Source organism: Takifugu flavidus, unplaced genomic scaffold, assembly GCF_003711565.1.
Source record: "Takifugu flavidus isolate HTHZ2018 unplaced genomic scaffold, ASM371156v2 ctg322, whole genome shotgun sequence".
Lineage (NCBI taxonomy): Eukaryota > Metazoa > Chordata > Actinopteri > Tetraodontiformes > Tetraodontidae > Takifugu > Takifugu flavidus.
In genome coordinates this window covers 20,001-35,686 of record NW_026621951.1, presented here as the reverse complement: position 1 = coordinate 35,686, position 15,686 = coordinate 20,001, and the positions used below count along the sequence as shown (strand labels likewise).

General features: G+C 50.0%; 1 protein-coding gene across 1 annotated transcript in view; it reads right to left on the bottom strand.

Moving 5' to 3' along the window:
- Positions 1-4: 4 nt before the first annotated feature.
- The window catches only part of nfia (nuclear factor I/A), a gene marked incomplete at its 3' end in the record, with an annotated part of 32,757 nt that continues 17,075 nt past the window's right edge, over positions 5-15,686 (bottom strand). The window contains exons 3-8 of the mRNA XM_057023964.1: positions 7,016-7,081; positions 6,758-6,834; positions 3,755-3,870; positions 1,711-1,838; positions 585-635; positions 5-48 (exon numbers count right to left, since the gene is read on the bottom strand). Coding sequence (XP_056879944.1) covers positions 5-48; positions 585-635; positions 1,711-1,838; positions 3,755-3,870; positions 6,758-6,834; positions 7,016-7,081 — 482 coding nt within the window. The remainder of the gene's footprint in view (positions 49-584; positions 636-1,710; positions 1,839-3,754; positions 3,871-6,757; positions 6,835-7,015; positions 7,082-15,686) is intronic.

Genomic DNA, 15,686 nt, shown 5'->3' with positions numbered 1-15,686 from the left:
AACCAGACTTCTCTGACTTCTTTAAAGCGCCAGTGGGGGACGTCATTCCTGCCAAGAACCATGAGGATGATGAGGAGCAGCTTAGAGGAAGAGTTTCTCCGTGATCGTAACAAGAGGAGTCGTGACAAACACTGGGGGGGGGCAGAGGGGAAGGGGGGGTCTGAACAGGACCTGAAATGAGGTGAGGGCGGGGCCAACAGACCGCTGAAACCATGCTGCCCCCCCCCATCACACAACTGGTCGCTTCTACGTCGCCACCAGTGTGCGTTGTGTGTGTTCTGGTTGTGTGGTGTGTGTTCGTGTGTGTGTGTTCGTGTGTGTGAGAGAAGTTAACAGCAGATTCCATCATCAAGCATTCACACACACTCTCACACACACCGACTAACGTGCACAGTAGAACGACTTCATCTCACAGTTTATTTGTTTCCCAGAGACAAAGAACCGTGATGATGTCATCAGCGTGCGCCACATGCTGGGGTCATGTGGGCGGGGTTAGGGTTGAGCTCAAAGCAAAGATAACAAAATGAAAATGGACTGGGGGGGGGGGTAATACACACGCAGACATGAGGGAGGGGCATTTTTACCTTGCCGGGAGATGAACGAGCTAGCTAGAGAGCCACGTAGCTTATATCCTGCTTCCCAAAGAAAGACGGAAGAAAGAAAAGACATGGAAAGAAAAGAAAAGAAAAGCAGCGTGAAGATCCTGAGGTAGAGAGGTGGAGGCACACACCACACACACACGCACGCACACACACGCACACACACACGCACGCACACACACACACACACACACACTCATACTACTGTATATACTACAAATATAGATGCTAATACTAACCCTAAAATAGCACAATACTAAAACTAACAACAACAACAACAATAACACTGTGGGCCTGATTCACTCAGCTAAACTGTCGTTGCCATGGTGAAAAGGAGCCAAATAAACACCTAAACTCTCCAACAGACAAATGTGATCTGTTTTAAAGGAAACGCCGTCGGGACAAAGAAGGTGGCCGAGCTGTCATCAGGACCAGGGACCAGGTCTGGACCCGCCGCTGGTTCTCCAGAACCGCTGAATTACACACGTTTCTGCTCCCAGTAGTTTGGCCCAGATTGGACACGTCCTCAGTGGACACGTCCTCAGTGGACACGTCCTCAGTGGACACGTCCTCAGTGGACACGTCCTCACTGGACACGTCCTCACGGACACGTCCTCAGTGGACACGTCCTCAGTGGACACGTCTTCAGTGGACACGTCCTCAGTGGACACGTCCTCAGTGGACACGGCCTCAGTGGACACGTCCTCAGTGGACACGTCTGATCTTGAGAGAATCAGGCCCAAAGTGCACTAATATCAGCACTGATAAGTTACTAATAACTGGACTAATACTACTAATTCCACCAGTACCAGTCAATGCCTAACACCCCCCCAAACACACAACACACACAACCCCCCCAAAACAACACACACACACACACACACACCCCCAAACACACACACACACACCAACACACACAACACACTCCCCCCCCCCCAAACACACACACACACACACCCCCAAACACACACACACACCTCCCCTTTATGAAAGCATCGCTATGTTTCCAGAGCGGCAGGTTAAATTTGGAATGTGTATGAGGATTATGGGGTAGAAGCTGGTTAGGGGGTTAAAGGTAGGGGGCGGGGAAGGGGCGGGGCTTAGTGCTTACCTGGCTCCACATCGTGCCAGCTGCTGGCCTGGCTGCCGCTGCCTGGGGACCGACCCTGACCCGGGTAGTACGACTCCTCGCCGGGGCTGTCCACGTCCTCTTCCATACACTTTATCCTCTTCGCAGAGCTGGTTGCACACACACACACACACGCACACACACCACACACACACAACACACACACATTTAGTTTTGCGATATAACACACACACATACACACCCGCGTGCGCTTGCAGGCTTTGCCCTGACCTCTGCTGTTAAATCAATGTGGTCACAAGAGTCGTCTGTCTGTCTGCTGAGATACCTGCCTGCAGCACACACACACGCGCACCGCACGCGCACGCGCACGCGCACACACACGCACACACACAAGTAAAACCACTGACTCAGATTAGAGTGTTTCTATATGTTTCCTGTCTTTTTACTCTCTCTCTCTCTCTCTCTCTCTCCAACTCCATACACCATTCCAGAGAGCTTACAAGAGCAACAAGCACACACTCTCATACACACTCTGACACACACTCTCACACACTCTCACACACACTCTCATACACACTTTCACACACTCTCACACACACTCTGACACACACTCTCACACACACTCTCATACACACTCTGACACACACTCTCACACACACTCTCATACACACTCTCATACACACTCTGACACACACTCTCACACCACACTACACACACTCTCACACACACGAATGATGTTGGGTGTGTTTGTTATGTTACAGTTTTCATTCATGCTTCATCATGCAGAGACAGTGTGTGTGAGGGGGAATATGAGCATCTGTCTCTGCCTGTCTGTCTGTCTGTCTGTCTGTCTGCCTGTCTGCCTGTCTGTCTGTCTGTCTGTCTGTCTGTCTGTCTGTCTGTCTACCTTCCTGCCTGTCTACCTTCCTTCCTGTCTGTCTACCTTCCTTCCTTCCTGTCTGTCTACCTGTCTGTCTGTCTGTCTGCCTTCCTTCCTGTCTGTCTGCCTGTCTGCCTTCCTGCCTGTCTACCTTCCTTCCTGTCTGTCTGCTTCCTTCCGTCTGTCTACCTGTCTGTCTGCCTGTCTGCCTTCCTTCCTGTCTGTCTGCCTGTCTGCCTTCCTGCCTGTCTACCTTCCTTCCTGTCTGTCTGCCTGCCTGTCTTCCTGCCTGTCTACCTTCCTTCCTGTCTGTCTGTCTGCCTGTCTGCCTTCCGCCTGTCTACCTTCCTTCCTGTCTGTCTGTCTGCCTGTCTGTCTGTCTGTCTGCCTTCCTGGCGTCTACCTCCTTCCTGTCTGTCTGTCTGCCTGTCTGCCTTCCTGCCTGTCTACCTTCCTTCCTGTCTGTCTACCTGTCTGTCTGTCTGGCTGCCTTCCTGTCTGCCTTCCTGTTGTCTGTCTGCCTTCCTGCCTGTCTGTCTGCCTTCCTTCCTGTCTGCCTGTCTACCTTCCTTCCTGTCTGTCTACCTGTCTGTCTGTTGTCTGCCTTCTGTCTGCCTTCCTGCCTGTCTGTCTGCCTTCCTTCCTGTCTGTCTGTCTGCCTTCCTGCCTGTCTGCCTTCCTTCCTGTCTGTCTGCCTGTCTACCTTCCTTCCTGTCTGTCTGTCTGCCTTCCTGCCTGTCTACCTTCCTTCCTGCCTGTCTACCCTCCTTCCTGTCTGTCTACCTTCCTTCCTGTCTGTCTACCTGTCTGTCTGCCTGTCTGCCTGTCTGCCTTCCTGTCTGTCTGCCTTCCTTCCTGTCTGTCTTCCTGTCTGTCTGCCTGCCTGTCTTCCTGTCTGTCAGGGTTCAAGTATCTTTTTCCACTATTGCATTAAAGCTAGTGAACGAGTATAAGACCTGACAGGTCATGTGACCACCAGTACGCTGCACACCTAACCCTAACGAGAGGACGTTTACACAGTGTGTGTGTTGTGTAAACACGATATCTGTTTTCTGACAGCCTACAGCATGTGTGTACGTGTGTGTGTGTGTGCTTGTGTGTGCGTGCGTGTGTGTTGTGTGCATGGTGGCGTGCGTGCGTGTGGTGTGTGTGTGTGTGCATGTGTGCGTGCGTGTGTGTGTTTACCCAGAGGAAGAGGTGCTCGGCAGTGGTCTCCTCATGGCTCCTGGACTCATGCTGTAGTAGGAGGAGCTATCCAAGTCTGCTAATGAGAAGTTTGGACCGGTGCCGGCAGCAATGGGTTGCTGGGGGGGGGGGGGGGGGGGGGGAGGAAAAGAGAGATAGAGAGAATCTTTGTTGTCAAACTCTTCAATTTGAAAATCCTGCTGAACAAAGGAAGCAATCAGCTTCAAACCCGGACATCCATCTCGCCCCTCGCCTCCGGCCTGCCTCCGCCCCCCCTTCATCGTTTTATTGATGGAGAGCATGATGGTGTGATGAGATGAAAGGAGGAGGAGCACTGACAGGACCTGCTGAGGAGTTTTCTGCTGAGCTCAGCACTGTGAGGGAGTTCTATTTATCACTGTGAGCCCTGCAGACACACACACACTCAGGTACACACACACACACACACACACACACTCAGAGTCAGAACACAGCTGTGCTGTAGATGTGCATACAGGTGAACAGCTTCACCTGTAGCCATGCCGGTACCCGACACCTGTACCAGTGCCTGTTCCTCCACCTGTCACCTGTAGGGGGCGGTGCTGCTGCTAAACTTCCGGATTGTTTCTATACCTGAACACCGCCACCTGGCGGCCAATCACGGAGTCCAAAATATTTTTAAAAATCCTGAAAAAAGCCTGATTTAAAAATAAGATTAAAAACAACTTAAAAACAAGATTGAATCGTCCAAGTCTAGCAAAGACCTTACTGGACCACACCACTGGAAATGACATCACTTCCTGTCAAAGGGAAATTCTATCAATTTTAATCAATCAATATTTAGAAAAAACTGTCAAAACAAAGTTTACAACTGAAGAGGGAGAAAGGAAGAGAGGAGAGAGTGATGGGGGAGAGAGGGAAGGAGGAGGAGCGGGAGGAGGGGAGAGAGAGAGAGAGTGAGGGGGAGAGAGAGAGAAGTGGAGGGGGACGAGAGGAGCCGAGAGAGAAAGTGATGGGGGAGAGAGAGAGGGGAGAGTGATGAGGGAGCAGAGGGAAGGAGAGGGGGGAGAGGAGAGAGAGAGTTAGAGGGGGAGAGAGAGAAGTAGAGGGGGAGAGAGAGAAGGAGAGGGGAGAGAGAGAGAGTGAGGGAGAAGAGAGAGAAGTAGGGGGAGAGAGAGAGTGTTAATGGGGAGAGAGGGAAGGAGATGGGGAGGAGAGAGAGAAAGTGATGGGGGAGAGAGAAGTGAGGGGGAGAGAGAGAGGAGTGAGATGATGGGGGAGAGAGGGAAGGAGAGGGGGGAGAGAGAGAGAGAGGGAGGAGAGAGAGAGAGGAGTTTGGTTGAGGTGAAGTCCGAATGGTCTGTAGAAACATACAGAACTGACCAATTGGGTACATTTAATACACAGCAGCAGCAGCCCCTCTACACAATCACATACACAAACACACTCACACACACAAACACAATCACACACACACACTCACTCACACACACTCTCCCCGTCACTTTAATAGGATATTGATCGACAGAGAGAAATTCGATTGGCCTGCCAGTGAATTGTGTAATGGCTGCACAACACCAAGGTCACCTGCTGTGTGTGTGTGTGTGTGTTGTGTGTGGTGTGTGTGGTGGTGTGTGTTCGTGTGTGTGAGTGTGAGTGCGGGTCCACATCTGTGTGTGTTCTGTTCAATATCCCCTAACCCCGACCACTTCCCATCTTCTAGTAAGCTATAGACTTCAGTCAGCACCCCCCCCCCACACACACAACACCACACACTCACACACACGCACACACACACACAGTCAGAAGATTCTGAGTGTTTAAAAATGAGGAACATCAGGACTTTGGAAAGGTGGAATCAAACATCTGGACGCCCCCTGGTGGACGCTCTTTAGTAGTGAATGTGTGTGTGTGAGAGAGCGGTGTGCATGTGGGTGTGCTAGTGAGTGTGTGTGTGAGTGTGTGTGACCTCTGAATGAAGGGGCAGTCAGCATTTTTGTCTGAGCGATGAAGAGGAGACGCAGCAGCCATCTTTGTTTATGTTGGTGTGTGAATCTGAACCTCCCAGCAGATGCTAATGGACATTAGCTTTAGAGTAAAACTACAATACCCATGAGCCTCAGCGTGTGGTTCTGTCAGTTTTATTCTATTTGAATATGTGGACCAAAACATCTGTTCATGACCCTTCACATATCTGACATTTTACAGATAACTTTGATTGATTGATCAGAATGATCGATCAGGACATGAAATCATTGTAATATGAATGATTAGTGATGATTATCTGAGTCTCTTTGATTAAAGACGTTATGGTGGGTACAGATCTCAGCACTAGTGCCTCACAGCAACAAGGTTGTGAGTTCAATTCCCAGCTAGCTAGCATGCTCTGTCTGTGCTTTCGCCACCATGAAACAGCAGACGGGGTCAAAGGTTACATTCTGGTGTTCATAAAGAAAATTATATATATTATATAAATTATATAATATTTTTTTTTTTAAAATATATTATTGCGTATGTGTGTGTGTGAGGGAGAGAGATTAAATGATTATGTGTAACCGTGTCTGCATGCAGAGTGGTGTGTTTCAGATCAAGCAGGGTGTATGTAATCAATGGCTCTTTGATCAGCTGTGTGTGTGTGTGTGTGTGTGTGTGTGTGTGCATCTGTGTGTGTGTGTGCATCTGTGTGTGTATTTGCTGACAGGCACTTTACATGTCCGACTGTTAGTGTGTGATCAACCAACTCGTAATGATCCCAGTGCTCGCTCACTCTCTCGCTCCTCTATCATGTTTTTCAGGTCATGTTTGAGCCCCCCCCTTCCCCACACACACACACACACACACACACACACGCACACATGCAGTGTCCATGGTGGGAGGTTTGGCCACTCTGGGCCACCATACACACATGAATCTGACACTACTGTAATCAGTGATCAATGAGGGTGATTTGATGTGTTTGAGAGAGAGAGAGAGAGAGTGTGTGTGTGTGTGTGTGTGTGTGTGTGTGTGTGTGTGTGTTGGCTTACTCTGTGAGACTCGAACAAGCTCAGCTACTGTGAAGACGCCGGGTGTAACAAAGCTGTCCTGAAAACCCAGATGACCTGAAACACACACACACACAATATTATTGATCACATTATTGTTGATCAGTGTCCCACTATGGCAGCAGAACTGTGTCACAGGAGCAGCACCAACATGGATGTCGTGACAGTTGTTCCAGGATGGTGTGTGTGTGTGTTGTGTGTGTGTGTGTGTGTGGTGTGTGTGTGTGTGTGTTCTCACCATTCTCAGGCTGCTCCTTGATGTCTGACTCGCCGGCCTGGTTGGGACTCTCTGATTGGCTGGCCTCTGGAGGAGAAGAAGACCAAGTGTGACCATGAGGACCCAGGAACAGACCACGGTGTGTAAGTTAGGAGAACTTGAGGGAGGACGTGTGACAGGAAGAGGATCACGGGATCCGGTGGAGGCTCCCGCTCGTGATTTAACATCTTCGGGAACATCGATCGGCCTCCGCAGCAGATAAAATGGAGCTGGAAGAAATATTACCGTCCCCCCCGGAGGCGGCCGCGGGGCCGCGGCTCAGGAGACATATGGAGACGGGTCAGGTCGGGTTCTGCTGGAACATCCAGGGAAACCACCATTTATAATTCTGACAGCAACCAGCCAACGCTCAACGGTTTCCATGGTTACAGTTACAGGCCCTTTTCCTCCACTGCAACTTTTAGCGTTTACCTGGATTCTGAAGCCCAGGACACATTTCTGTTCACACGCCATCTTTAGGGAGACCTGTTGTGTTTATACTGTGTGTGTGCGTGTGTGTGTGTGTGTGTGTGTGTGCGTGTGTGTGTGTGTTACTTTGTTTGTCTACTTTTTTCAATAAAGGAAGTTTAGGAACTATATGGTAGGACTTTATCCGCTGTTGTTCAGCCTCTCTCTCTCACACACACACACACGCCCACACACACACACGCACACACACACACACACACGCACACACGGCATTTGTCAGACTTGTTTTTCATGCCATTCACTTCAGTGGCCTAAAACAAAGAGCATCATGCTGTAACCATGGCAACCGGAGGGGCTGATGGGGTGTATGGGCTTCTGCTGGTGGGTGTGCGTTGAAGGGCACTTTCACACTGCCCCCTACTCTATGACCCCCCCCACTCGACCATCCTCCCTCCCTGTCCAGGTTAATTAAGTATGCTAATGAGGCGTGGGAGCAGAGCAGGCCGTCTGCACCCAGCCCCGCTGCTCTTTCTTCATTCTTCTTTTTTGGTGGGGGGGCTGCAAGGAGGGGGGCGGGGGGGCTCCAACCAAAACAAGCACAGATGTCCAGATAAACCAGCACACAACAACTGCTGGAGCTTGAAAGTTAACTGGTGCGGCCTTTTATTTTGAAATGACCATTGACTCTGTTCATCAGTCAACCCATCAGAAGATAAACAGCCTCATCGATGCCTCATCGATGCCTCATCGATGCCTCATCGATGCCTCATCGGTGCCTCATCGGTGCCTCATCAATGCCTCATCGATCTCTCATCGATCTCTCAACGATCTCATTTCAGGAGCTTCAGAAATGTGAACTTAATACTTTAAAATAGATCAGTTATATCAGGAACTTTATCTAAAACAGACACCAGCCGAACAATCACACACTCATACTCAGCTTTCAATAGGATTTCTCTCTCCCTCTCACACACACACACACAAACAAACACACACACACTTGGAGACGAGGGCAGACGTGTGTATATTAGTGTTCTATTTTGTCCTAATTATAAAGTTACACACATGCGGCTTTGCCGTTGCCAAAAATGTTGCTATTTTAAAGACGGCGTATTTTTCTCTCGCTCATTTGTAGCTTATGTCTCTCGCCCCTCCAACAGTGTTTAAAGGCAGAGAGAGAATCCTATTAGCTGTTTCCATTGTTGGACGCCCAACTAGCTGCTGCTGCCAAGGAGAGACCGCCAACTGCTACAAACACACACACACACACACACACTCACAAACAAACACACACACACATACAAAATTTCTCAAACATAATCTCAAACACACACACACACACTCAAACTGTCACACACTGACCCTATGCCCCTGGCCTTTCTGTGTGTGCGTGTGACTGAGAGTGTGTGTGTACGTGCACACGCATGCATGAGTGCGAAGGGTTGCCCAGTTTCTCTCCAGCCTGGCAGCCATTTTAAAGTGTTGGCAACCATTTTGAAGTGTCTGTCTGTTTTCTTTGAGCAGCTGCCATTTCGCACCTTCTGCCAGAATAAAGAACTAGAACACAATAACACACACACCCACAACACAATAACACACACACCCACCATTGCGTGCATCTCATTTGTGAGTTCCAGTAGATTTGACTGGAAACCCGCCAGTAAAACGATGAAGACGTATCAGTGTGGTTGACCTCTGACCTTTGGCGGTTGATTAACAGGAAAAGCTGCCAACGCGATGAAACAAGCGTTCTCAAACGAGGAGTTTGTCTCCGTCCCGTCAGAGATGGTGAACGCTGGCATCACGCCGGGCCGTCCCTCGTTTCCCTGACCCGGTTCCAGGGATGGCACAACTGTGCGGCGCATAAAGCCCCCCGAGGCAACGCTGGTGGATTTGGGCTCTAAATGAAACCTAAAGGACCAGGAGGTTGAACTCAATGGGAGTTTCCTGGGTGCCGGTTACACCCCAAATAATCAGGATAACAGAGCAGTGAGGGGCTGCAGACGGGGCACGACAACACCCTTGGGTCGACCTTGAGCGCCCTGGGGAACCCGCAGGAGGAACCTGTCCCCTCACACCGCGCCTGAAGCCCATCACCATCTGCCTGAGGCCGGTTCTTGGTGATCATCGCAGGGCAGCTCGGGGTCTCGACCCTGCACCAGTGAGGCATCAGCGTGAGCTACCTGCGTCCCCAGGACGGGGCCCCCACACCCTCCCGCTGCTGGGCCCGGTTCTGTAGGAAGATCAGAACCAGCAGTGCAGCGGACGATCAATATCAAATATCGGTAATCCCATGGTAATCAATCATCTGACTCTAGAACCTTTGGTAACAAATTACCGTAATGTCTGGACTACAGAGCGCACCTGATTAAAAGCCGCATAATCTAATTTTATATATTACTTATACTAGTAATATGAACAATTAGATCGAAAACATTCAGTACCGGTAGATGTTTTTATTACCGTAAGAGACGAGTCACTGACGAGCGACAGACAGGTCAGAAACAACAGACACTCTTTTCTCTTGTATGTTTATACAGAGACCTTAAATCCAAATTTATCACGTCAGGATTTTTTAACTTTTCTTTTAATTTAATCCGCTTAGCAACATAAATATATTCTACAGGTAAATGTGTGTGTGTAAGTGTGTGTGTGTGTGTGTGTGAGTGTGTGTGTGAGTGTGTGTGTGTGTGTGTGAGTGTGTGTGTGTGTGTGTGTGAGTGAGTGTGTGTCTGTGTGGTGTGTGTGTGTGTGACTGTGTGTGTGTGTGAATGAAACTGAAACATTGTGTTTTTGCTCAGATTGATGAATCGCTGCTCTGATTGATGCAACACTCAGCATAATTAGAGCTCTAATGGATCCGTCTCGTTCTGTCTCACACACACTTATATCTTATAATCCTTGTGAGGACAATAAGCCCCGCCCAGCCTGTCAGGCTCCCCATCACAGCTGACCCTGTGACCCTGAACCTGATCTCATCCTAAACCAACTCAAACCTGGACCTGAAACGCAAACGGTCCTCACAAAGATAGTTAAATGTGTTCCTCACAGCTGTAAAAGAACACACGCACACACACACACACACACACACGCACACACACACACACCCACTCACACACACACCCAGACCCACACACACACGCACACACACACTCACATTTCTTGAAGATCATCTTTCTCTTTCCTCCTATTTTTGCTCCCTTCTGTCTCATCTAGATCTGAAAACTGATCAATACTGATAATTATTGATCTTCTGATCCAGGAATTTCTGATATTTCTGAAAATCTCCAATCAAACAAAACGACTTCAAAACTATTTAAAGCGCACACACACACGTGCACACACACACACACACACACACACACACAGTGATTAATGACAGTGAGTCTACAGCAGATTATAGTGAGATCGCTGCAGTTACAATACTGCAGTGTGTGTGTGTGTGGTGTGTGTGTGTGTGTGGTGTGTGTGTGTGTGTGTGTGCGCGCGCGATGCTGCCCCCTTGTGGTCGGCTGCAGGATGTTGTTAAAGTCTCAGTCCTGAGTCACAGACGTGTCACAGTGATGCACCTGTACTGGGCCAGCACACCTGGGGTAGCCTGCAGGGAGCGTGCACGGCGCCAGGAGGTGGGGGGGGGGGTGCAGACAGAGGTCGAGCTGTGTGTGTGTGTGTGTGGTGTGTGTGTGTGTGTGGTGTGTGTGTGTTCACAGCCTGAATAGAAGCTCACACTGTTTGGATGTTTGCTTTTGTCCAACATACTTGTGCCTCTTTTCTGCTTCTGTGGACTCTAATCTGCTCCACACTTCTCCTCCGGGGGGGCAATACAGGAGTAATGGGGTAGTGGGGTAGTGGGGGGGGCAGCAGGGGGGGGGGGTGCAGGGGGGGAGGAGAGGATTACAGACAGGAACTAGACGAAGAAAAGATCAGAGAGCAGAAGAGAGAACAACAGCTCAGATCTGAGCCCGTGTCACCAGCCAGAGGAGCAGCTGGGAGGATCCCAGATAAACTGGTTCATACTGGTTTATCAGGACCTTTCCCATTACTCAACTGGTCCTTTTAAACAGGACTGCTACAGGAAGTCCCAAACAGCACTTCCTGTTTGGGACCAAAGGCGTGAGAGGACACGTGGATGTGACCGGTCCCTACAAGTGTCCTGGTTTTCCAAGGCTGCTGCCGATCTCCCAGAATGCTCAGCGGCGGCGGCCTGTGGGGTCCGGCCAATCATTGACAAGTACATTTCCTCCTTTATTGTTGCTCCTGTCAACAGGAAGTCAACATTAAACGACCTTTTGATACCTGACTGAGTTTCTGTCTCCCTGATGCACGAAAAAACGTCCAATTACGACAAATGTGTCCTCCCAGAAGCCCCCGCTTTCCCATCATGCCGTTCTGCTTCTGTTAAATCCTCAGCAGCTCCTGCCTCTCTCTCTGGTCGGCAGCCTGGGGGCGAGCGGGGCCCGCCAACACAAACCAGCACAAGCCAACACAAACCAGCACAAACCAACACAAACCAGCACAAAGAGAGAAATCAACACAAACGGCAGCAGCGTCTCTGCGGCTTCAATTTGGCAGCGTCTTCCTCCGACGCTCCGAGAGGCAAAAACAGAGAGAACAAATCTTAAAACACACACACACACACACACACACACACACACACACACACACACACACACACACACCTCCTTCTCATCACCAAACAAACAAGATGAGCAATCGCATTCAGGCTGAGAAAAGTGGAACCACATCAAACACAGATGTTAATCCTTTCTGGATCCGCGTCCTCGTTACTATTATTAGCGCTGGAAGCAGGAAAGAACGTTCCAGCTTCAATTCAAACATTGTGTAAGAAGGACGTTTGTGTCGCTCTTGATTAATTAAAAATATTATCAATCGCTGCCTCACTTTGGTTCATACTGATTATTTCCAGGACCCCCTTCAATGTAACTTCATTTGTACAGCGTCTGGTACAATCCAGACCCCCCCACACACACACACACACCACACACACACACACACACCACACACACACACACAACACACACCATACACAAACACACACCACACAAACACACACCACACACACACACCACACACCATACACACACACACACACACACACCATACACACACACACACACACACACACACCATACACACACACACAACACACACAACACACCACACACCACACACCACACACCATACACACACACACCACACAAACACACATACCACACACAACACACACCATACACACAACACACCACACACCATACACACAACACACACACACACCAACACACACACACAACACACACACACACACCACACACACCATACACACACACACACACACACCAGTACCTCCACACAACAGACTTGTTGAAACCGAGCGTTTACGCTGCTGTCGTCCATAATTTTGCATCATTATCTCTTCAGTGTCCCCAGAAAAACTGTAAAATTTTCATCTGAGCTGATCCAACATGTGTTTCTGTTTACAGTGAGGCATGCTGGGAAAGTGGGGGGGCGGGGCGGGGGCAACGGGAAATCAGGAGGAGAGGGAGAAGTTAAAACTGCCTCAGAGTCTTCTTCAAACCTCAGGAGCTTTCACACACACACACACACACACACACACACACACACACACACAACACAACCACACACACACAACACACACACACACACACAGAGCAGCGTTGAGTATGGGGTCAGAGGTCAACACGGGTGGGTGGAGCAGAACTGAAATGTGAAACGAAAATAAAAAAAATGAAGCGACTTTATTAAACACGAATCTGAGGGAAGTTGTGAGAGTTCAGAGGTCACGTGTCCAGAACCACAATGAACGATTGAATATTAGATAATGAACTTTGATTCAGAGGGCGGAGCTTCTGGGTTGGGCATAAACACACACACACACACACACACACACGCACACCCCAAAAAAGGAAAGAAGAATAATAACATGCTAAAAGATGCGGTTTCCATGGGAACAATGATCTACAGGTCAAATACAACGTGATAAGAGGAGGTGAAAGGTCAGAGGTCAACGCTCAGCTGATGAGCAGGAGGAAGTTCTCTTCATTTTTGGTCACATTAACCAGAAACATGAAGATTCTGCTGCTGATGAAAAGAGCGGCAGAAAGAGAGGAAGATAGAAGAAGGATGGCGAGGAAGATGAAGTCAGTGAGGATGAGGAGGAGGAAGAGTGGGAGGTCCCCCAGTGTGACTTTAATCCTATTTCTCTGCAACAGTAGAAGAAGAAATCGATGGTAATGCCGTTGTGGTCGATGAACCTTCAGTTGGAATTAAACAAGTGGACAGACGACATTGCCTTCCCACAATGCTCTGCTCTCTATCTGTATACTAGAGCGCCCCCCCCCACCCCAGGTCGTATGGCTCCGCCCACAGGGGCTCCTGGGTTCCGTGACATCATGTCACCTTAGTTGTCATCATGTAAAAGCTGAATAAAGTTGAATCAAGCTGCACCCCGGACCCCACGCGTCTCATTTACCCCCCCCCCCCCCCCCCCCGCCCCAGCCCCCCCCTCCGCCCCAGCCCCCCCCTCCAGCCCACTCAGTGATCTTGTCAGGTGATCTGTTGATTCGCTGCGATGTCTTTTCCAGAGAAGCAAACATGCTACAGCGCCGTTAATGACCTGAGAGAAACACAATAACGGCTGCTGCTCGTATGCATATTTCATGGCGACAGCTGAACAAATTACATATTTATGGACTATAAGATCAGAGGGGCTGCGTGATGTCATTAGCCATGCAGACAGGTAGGGGGGGTCCCATCTGTACCAGCATCTGTACGGCAGGAGGGGCCCTGGGGCTCCCGCCACCGCAGGAGGGGGGAGCTGCAAATGAGGCCCTCTCGGTCCCGGTCCAACCTGTCCCCTCATCCCCGCTGTCCCAGTTTAACCAGTTGGCAGACCCTCATCTCACTAGGTGGGGGCCCCCCGGTGGGCGGCTGCAGTAAATACAGGAACTAGCGTTGACTTTCACACAGCTACTGTCGGCTTATTGGCTCATTGACGACAGGAAGTGGGGAAGAATAGAGGAGGAAGAGGAGGAAGAGGAAGGGGGGGTGTGGCTGAGTGGATGTGCAGGAGACATAAAGCTTCAGCTCAGTGAAATTCATGATCATAAAGTGCAGCCCTTGAATAAGTCAATGGAATAATCTGCTGCATCATGAGATAAGAGGCTGCTGAAAGGGGGGGCGAGAGCCATGCAGTCATAGAGAGCGAGTCAGGGTGCGTTCAGGATCCCTCATTAAGATTCTTGTGGTGCAGTGACTCAGCCCATTTTGGTAATGGAGAGCCCCGGCCACCTAAAGATGGAAACGGCCATTTTTCACACACACACACACACACACACACACACACACACACACACACACACACACACACCACACACACACACACTCGCGCGCGCGCGCGCAATTTATATATAAATTATCCCGAGCACTTACAAGTGGGAAGGCAGGCGGAGGAACAGCTACAAGGTCGTTCAAATCTTCTGGACGGAAGCAAACGCACGTTAGAGAACAGAAACGGCTCCAGTTGATCTTTCAGGAAGTCACAACAACATCAGGGAGTTTGGTGGTAAACAGGACGGACTGGAGAGCAGCTCGCCATAAACGTGTGTGTGTGTGGGGGGGGGGGGGGGGGTTGTGGGGTGTGTGTGTGTCTGGGTGTGTGTGTGTGTGTTTGTGAGTGTGTGTTAGTTTGTGTGTGATGTGAGGACAACAACAGGTTGTCCATCAGATCAGAGACTCTGAGCAGGATCAACTCCAGGTCCCAACTCTGCGGGGGGGGGGGGGGGGGTTAACCTGCAGCTGACCAGCTGGACACGCCCACACAGCCCCCCCCCCCATATATGGGCCAGCTGATTTACTGGGCATTAGTAAAGACACAATGGTGAGGTTGTGTGTTTGGGAGACGCAGGTGAGGTCAGGTAACGCAGCTTTAGCCAGTTAGCACAGAGGCTCCTGGGGAGGCTTCCAGGAAAGTCTCTGACCTCTGACCCTGGTCTGAGCCGACCTTAGCTGGCGTCACCTCAGGGTCGTCGTGGAGACCCCAAATGAGTGTTCAGCTGACCTTTCCTGACCTTGGTACCGCCTGAGCAGAAATGTGGGGGCACTGCTCACTCACTGTCAGCATCAATGCATCACGTATGCTAACATTAGCATACAGGTGACCTGAGGTCACACCTGAACCAACTCC